At 40.6% G+C, this 7,271-nt stretch overlaps 1 protein-coding gene across 1 annotated transcript in view; it reads left to right on the top strand.

Annotated features, from left to right (window-relative positions):
* Positions 1 to 994: 994 nt before the first annotated feature.
* The window catches only part of SGPP2 (sphingosine-1-phosphate phosphatase 2), a 46,039-nt gene continuing 39,762 nt past the window's right edge, over positions 995 to 7,271 (top strand). The window contains exon 1 of the mRNA XM_032803632.2: positions 995 to 1,147. Coding sequence (XP_032659523.1) covers positions 1,136 to 1,147 — 12 coding nt within the window. The 5' untranslated portion in view covers positions 995 to 1,135. The remainder of the gene's footprint in view (positions 1,148 to 7,271) is intronic.

Raw genomic sequence — 7,271 nt, 5'->3', positions numbered from 1 at the left:
GTGCTCTGGAAGGTTTCATTCTGTTGAACCGTGTTGTGTATTGACATACAAAAAGTAGGAAAAGGATGAAAAATTGGAAGTATTCAAGCACATAACAATAGGAGAACTATTTCTTACCCTTGATTCATGGATACCCACCTCATTTTGCAATCTACTCATGCAGCCCTTTTAAAAGTTGAATCGAGTTAAATTTAAGCATTTTAGCGTATAAATTATCCGTCATGAAGCATTTATTGAGTTTTTAAAAAGTTATGTCAGTCGTCTTGTCCCACTGCAGTGACTCAGCAGCACCTCGCATGGTGGAGAGGAGATGCTGTTTCTACAGTTGCTTAATCCCCACATTGAGATAGAGGCAGAGTTTGTGGCCTTCTGGATAAGAGAGTTGGGGGAAAATGGAGGCTTAAAGTAAAAAATGGTTTTTTTAAAGGAGGGATGAAGCAAGTGACATGCCACTTGCTATCCTAGGACAAATTTCAGGATGTATAAAGGCAACTGGTAATCCCGTCTCCCTAGCCAGTGAGGCAAATCTCAAAAACACAAGTTGCTTTATTTACTATTCTATTTGATTTTGGTGTTTTGCTTTGTCTCATCACATTCTTTTGTCAAAAGCAATAGTTCTTCCTTTTATCTAAAACTGCCTAAGCTCCCTAAGTTTAGAGCCAGTAGGGTTCCACATCTGACCCTCCAAAAACAGAGACTAGTCCAGGTCTGAACCTTTGCGCGTGCATGTGTGTGATTGTCTTCCTGTATATCATAGATTTGTCATAATCTATGATATACAGGGGAGGAGGGGAAACACATTTCATCTATAGATCAGTTAGTTGTAAATTCACTTTTATATGAAAAACTGAATGTACAGTTCTTGAGTCTCACTGCAAAAAAACAGTGTCTGAATTGCAAAGTGGTTTGTAGCCCTAGTTTAAATTGCACTGCTAACAACGTAATTCAATAAGTTCACTGAAACATGCTAAAAACATTTTACTTTCAGGATTGTGCACAGAAGTATGTTGTGAAGAATTATTTCTACTACTACCTGTTCAAGTTTTCATCTGCCTTGGGTGAAGAGATTTTTTACATCACATTCCTTCCATTCACCTACTGGAACATCAATCACGATGTGTCGAGGAGGCTGATAATGATGTGGTGTGTAAGTATGGATGTGATTATTAAAACATTTATTAATTCCATTACTGGCTTCTTTTAGCTTTTGATTGTTTTGTTTTTATTTAAAAACTAAAGTAAGATGAATTGTGCTTCCAGAAGCACAAGTGTAATTTTTCAAACTAATTTTAGAAAGGGATTTTATTTACACTGTTTCAAAGACACAATCAACCTTGTATCGCTCCTTTTTGAAAGTACAGTTGCACTTGCATTTGGGAAGAGAGGTGACCACAAGTTATGAATAAAATATTGGGTGCATCCACTCTTCCTACCCCCAAAGTGGCAATGAGAGGTCTAAAATATTTGGCTATTTCTTTCTACTCAAAGCAGGGGCGGCTCCAGGCACCAGCACAGCAAGTGAGTGCCTGGGGCGGCAAGCTGTGGGGGGCGGCCTGCTGGTCGCTGTGAGGGCAGCAGTCAGGCTGCCTTCGGCAGCGTGCCTGCGGGAAGTCCTCTGGTCCCTCAGTTTTGGCGGTAATTAGGCGGCAGGTACGCCGAAGGCGTGGAACCAGCGGACCTCCCGCAGGCGTTCCGCCGAATCCGCATTACCAGCGGACATCCCACAGGCATGCTGCTGAAAGCCACCAGACTGCCATACTTGAGGTGGCAAAATACATAGAGCCGCCCCTAACCCCAAGCTTCCAGTATACTATTCATGTTAATTTAAAACGTGAAATTATCATCATTTGGATTTCATTTTAATATTGCTCTTCTTTATTTGCTCTGATTCTAGCTATAGGTAAAGCCTTATCTGCTGTCTCAATTTTAAGTTCGTGGTCACCACAGTCACCAACAGCCCATTGCACATTATTTGTGTTTTGGCCAGAGTGATAGCGATAAATACTTCTGTGCTCATATATGGCTACAAATTTTAATCAAAGACCACAAAGACCTTTTTATTGCCAAGTTCATATTTGTTTCTCTTTGCTGTTCCAGCACTCTAGAAGTGGGGTTCTATAAGTAAAAGTAGCTTTAAAAATAGCATTTTGGAGCTCCAGGTCTATTTTCACTCAGTGATTCTGTGTCTCGGATACTCAGTCAACAAGCAAAAACCTGGTGTTGTTTTCAAACTGCCAGTACATCAAACTAAGCCTAGGATCTGAGAGTCAAGATGGGTTCTTTCCTTCTTATGCATCATCACCAATCAAAGATTCTCGAGGCCAAATGAGTTTTTTTTTATTATATCCATGCTGTCACATTGCCATCAGTAGCTTTGCACAGGTATAAATTACTGACCCTAATGGAGACTTGGTAAGCAATTCTTCTGATGCATAGGAGAGGAAGGATTCCAGTTCATACCTGTTTTAACATGTTTTAGTCACTATAGTAATCAGATTGACTGAGTGCACACAGGGAGCAGAGCTGTTGAGTAAGGAGATGTTTTTACAGACCTCCTTAAAGTAGAGTTGCACTCTCCAACACTAGCCTCCCTTTTAAAACCTCTTATACTTTAGTGTAGTGAACTGACTTGGTACAGGTGTAGTTGTGACCTCTGCTGGAATAAGTAGACTGGGACAACAGTTCTCTCAAGAGAGCCAGCTGAAGAAACAATTCCAAGAAACGTTTCTAATTGGTACCGCCCTTGTCATGTAGGTGGTTAAATACCATAGTATGTAAAACAGAATAAGTCATTACAATAGGTTTATGAAGCAACGGTAGTGGGAAGTTTGAGAGAGGTACGTATCATTTTTGGGGGGAAATGTCACCATCTTGAAGGTTCCAACACCCAGTTATTAAAGGTATTACATTTTTAGTTAGTTTATTTCCCCCCCATTCGATAACCAACTTGTTTCCTTTTTACAGACTCTCCAGCAGGGCTAGCTAGAAAACATTCCTTTTTCAGTATGATAGATTAGTCTAAGAACCTTCCAGTTCGTACAGCAGTATTTTCTCTCAGTTACCCTCATTTCTTTCATTTAACCTTCTTCATATCCAACAACTCATGCTAGAAGAATCCAGTGTGCAGGTACGAGAAATGAGAATCCACAGCCTGGATTTGAATAAAGAAATCTCCGTAATCTCATTTCGGACAAAGAATAAGGGCCCTGATTCTGTGTCCATTGAAGTCAGTGGTAAAGAGTTAAGTGACTAGTGGTGCAGGGTCAATATAGGATCATACCCGAAATGAGTAGGCTTTAACGCCATTTTCAGTGTGATAGCTTCTGAAGATGTTTGCATCACTGTGTTTTGTGTTTTTCATTTGCAGGCTAGTGCTAACAAGAGTTAATACAAGAATAACAGCGTGCCTGGTTACCCATTAATAACTGCAGTTTTGTTGATATTGTTAATTCTGTTTGTGTAATACTATAATCCTATTTGTACAGCAGTAATCTGATCAGGGTGGAGGGAGGGACATCTTTTCATTTTAAACACGAAAGTAGAGCATTTAAGAAATTGGTTAGTAACTTTTGAGAAATGTATTATCTGGATTAGGCGTGACGCTGAACCAGGTCTGAAATTCACCTTTTGCCATTGTGAATGGTTTGCTTAATTGCAAGTGAGGATTTTTTTTTTTAATCCAGCTATTTTCTGTAGTATCTCCTACAGACAGATTAGTGGATCCGGTCACTCATCCAGACTAGCTTGGGAGAAATTTAGTGTCAGTGAAAACTTGTCTGTGATGTATAGCAGTGGTCCCCAAAGTGTAGGGGGCACCCCCCTAGAAGGGCATGGAAGGACATTTTGGGGAGTAGGGCGCAGCAGGGCCCAAGTTAGCCCACTGTGCTCCCTGTGCTGTTCCATCCCCGCCCCCAGCCACGGTCCCAGCCCTGGCCGCAGCCTTGGTCCCCAACTGCAGATCTGCTCCAGGCCCCATTCCCAGTCTCGCTCCCAGCCCCAGCCCTGCCCCCAGCCTCGGCTCCCTTACCCCATCCACATTCCCCTCCCATCCCACCCTGCTCCTGGCCTTGGCTGAGGGGTGTGTGAAGAGGAGTAAGGGGAGGAGGAGGTGTGCAACCCTGAAAAGTTTGGGAACCACTGATATAGTTTAAGTCCCTTGTGATGGGAGTTCTCCATGTCTTTGTCATTGCTGTCTGATATTTTTTGAATGAAAGGCACCATAAAATATCTGAAGTAATTTGACTTATGTATGTCTTCCTCTAAAACACAACCATTTCGGGAGTGGAAGACAACAGCCATTCTTTGCCTATAATTATAGATAACAGATTTTATGAAGGCAAGTTAAGAAATAAATTCTCCAACTGAAACTAGGAGTAGGTGGACAGCATATAATTAGAGTTGGGCTCTGGTCAGAAATACTCCCACTCTTTTTGGAAAAGTGCCATAGAATCTTATAATAAGTAACTAGTGCCTCTTTTTTACATCTCACTCAAAAGATAGACTCAGACTTTAAGGTCAGAAGGGACCAACATGATCATCTAGTCTGACCTCCTGCACATTGCAGACCAAGAACCTACCCACTTCTGTAATAGACCCCTGGCCTCTGGCTGAGTTACTGAAGTCCTCCAATCATGGTTTAAAGAGTTCAAGTTGCAAAGAATCCACCATTTACACTAGTTTAAACCTGCAAGTGGACTGTGCCCCATGCTGCAGAGGAAGGCAAAAAAGCTCCAGGGTCTCTGCCAATCAGACCTGGGGGAAAATTCCTCCTGACCCCAAATATGGTGATCAGTTAGACCTTGAGCATGTGGGCAAGACCCACTAGGCAGATATTGGAGAGAGAATTCTCTGTAGTAACCCAGAGCCCTCCACATCTAGTGGCCCATCTCTGGCCATTGGAGATTTTTGCTACTGAAAGTCGCCAATGGGCCACATGCCATTATAGGTAGTCCTGTCATACCATCTCCTCCATAAACTTATTAAGTTCAGTCTTGAAGCCAGTTAGATTTTTTGCCCCCACTGCTCCATTTGGAAGATAACACTTCCAGCATCACAATACTTTCTAATACCACACATAAGCACTGGTTTGATATTCAGAGGGAAGAGTGATTCCTACTGAAGTGCTAACATCTCTTCTCATGGAACGCTTTTATGGAAAACCAGGTTCTGTCCAAGAACTAACCAGGTCTAGCCCTGTGGAATTCAAGAGGTATTTCAAGGTCAGAATGCTAGGTTGTATGGCTATCATTACTGCTTGTTTCTGGCTGGTAAGTGAGATACACAGTGGCTTTGGCAATGAAAGGGAAAAAGGAAGCTTATTTTAAAATAAGGATTTTTACAGGTTTTTATTTTTAAACATTTTCATTCTATTTAGTTGAAGAGTTAAAATGTCTGTATGAATACTGAGCATTATTATGTATTCAATTTGGCAAATGCAACTGGATGGTCTGTGCTGAAGCCATACAGTTTTTGAACAATATACAGCGTTCATTGCAGCTTTTGTAACCTGTCCTACGGGTGCTTGTTCCTGTAGCCTGTGGTAGCCTAGAGGAATGGGATATACCAGGGTTGTTACTTTTTCCCAACTGGACCAAAAAATAAATAAATTTTCATTCGGGGGGAAGAGGGGCAGGAAAGCACATGTGTTTTATTAAATTAAATACAGAATACACATACTATGTGATTCACTTTGTCCACCTGTTTATTCCACAAAAATGATGCATATGTTGCCAAAATGAAATACTTTCAATTCTGTAAGTAAAACACAGACATGCTAATTGAGACTTCAGCCCTAGTTAACTAGTTAGGATTATCACTCTTTTGTATCAGCTCTTAGATAATGGTACATTTTTACCTACTTACTATCGCCTTCAGCACTGGGCCTGTTCCAAAGTTTTAACCAAACCACTCTGACTATGCAGCAAACAAAATCAATTGGTGTTGAGCTGACTGAGCAGGAGTGAAGATCTTTTAAAAACTGACGGTTTCAAATCCCATTGTCTTGTATTTCATGATTTTACTGCCAAAACTTCCCACTATTTTGATGCAACAATCTGTGATGAAACCTCCTTCCCAAACACAATCATGGGTGTCTTCAATTTTGAATGCTAGAGGAGATGGAAGACACTGAGAATTGTGTTCCATCATTTCATCTTCTCTTCTATGCCCAACCTATGCTTTTTATATTCAGGATCAGTCATTAGCTAAGAAATTGAAATGATCTGTAGCTTCTCTGAATCATTTTTCAGTTTTGCCCTTGGATGATTCCAGGTCTCAGTTAATTACTATTGCACTCTCTTCACTGGAAATCTAGTGTTATCAGCCTATGGTGTCAAGATCTTGCAAAACCATCATCAGTGTCTTTTGTAAATGTAGTGCCACCCTGCTGATGAAACCACACAGTGTGCATTTTACACAAAAGAGTGGAGCTGGTCGACGTTTTACAACTGAATATTATTTTGTCAAAAACAGCCTTTTGTAAAAAAATAGAATTGTTTTGTTAAAAAAAGTTAAATTTTTAAAGAGATTTCATTTTTTTTCAACAAATTGGAAAAACAAAAAATTGGGTCTCCTCAGTTTTTTTCCTTTTTCCCTCCCTTTTTCAGTGATGAGAAAGGGAGAAGGAAAGAACACACACACATTTTGAAAATAAACATTTTCAGCAATTCTCATGAAAAGTTTCTAATAAATGAAAAATTGTCCCTTTTTGAGACATGCAGAACAGCGACTTTGACATGTTTGGAACATTTCCTCACACCTCCTGTTTTTTTGACCAGCTTTAATCACAAGTCATCCTCGTTCACAGTGCAGTTTTCAACATACTTTTCATAGTTGAATGCCAGTGAGGGATAAAATCTTCCTGGCAGCTCCACCAATTGTTATTGGGCAGCTATATCGATTCTCCTCTTTCAGTCAAGCAATTAACAATGAGGCTGATGGTGGTTGTGGAAAAAATCAGAGTTCTTCTGCAAGGTGCTCTAGGACAGTAAGGTTTAGCTAGTGTGCTGGACACCCATCCATCTGAACGATCCATCAGTCATTAGGAGGGTAAAACAATACATCGCACTGCTATAATACCATCCACCTGAGGATCTCAAAAGACTTGACAAATATTAATCACCAGCATCCTATTCAATACATAGGTGTTATCCCCATTTTAAAGAGAGGGGTAATTATTTGCCCAAGGTTACACAGCAAGAGGCTGGAAGAGCAGTGAAAAACAATCCAGGTGTCTTGACTCCCATTCTTAAGCTATAACCACCTGGAAATCC

This window comes from Chelonoidis abingdonii, chromosome 8 (genome assembly GCF_003597395.2).
Source record: "Chelonoidis abingdonii isolate Lonesome George chromosome 8, CheloAbing_2.0, whole genome shotgun sequence".
Classification (NCBI taxonomy): Eukaryota; Metazoa; Chordata; order Testudines; family Testudinidae; genus Chelonoidis; species Chelonoidis abingdonii.
This window is presented reverse-complemented; position numbering and strand designations above follow the sequence as displayed.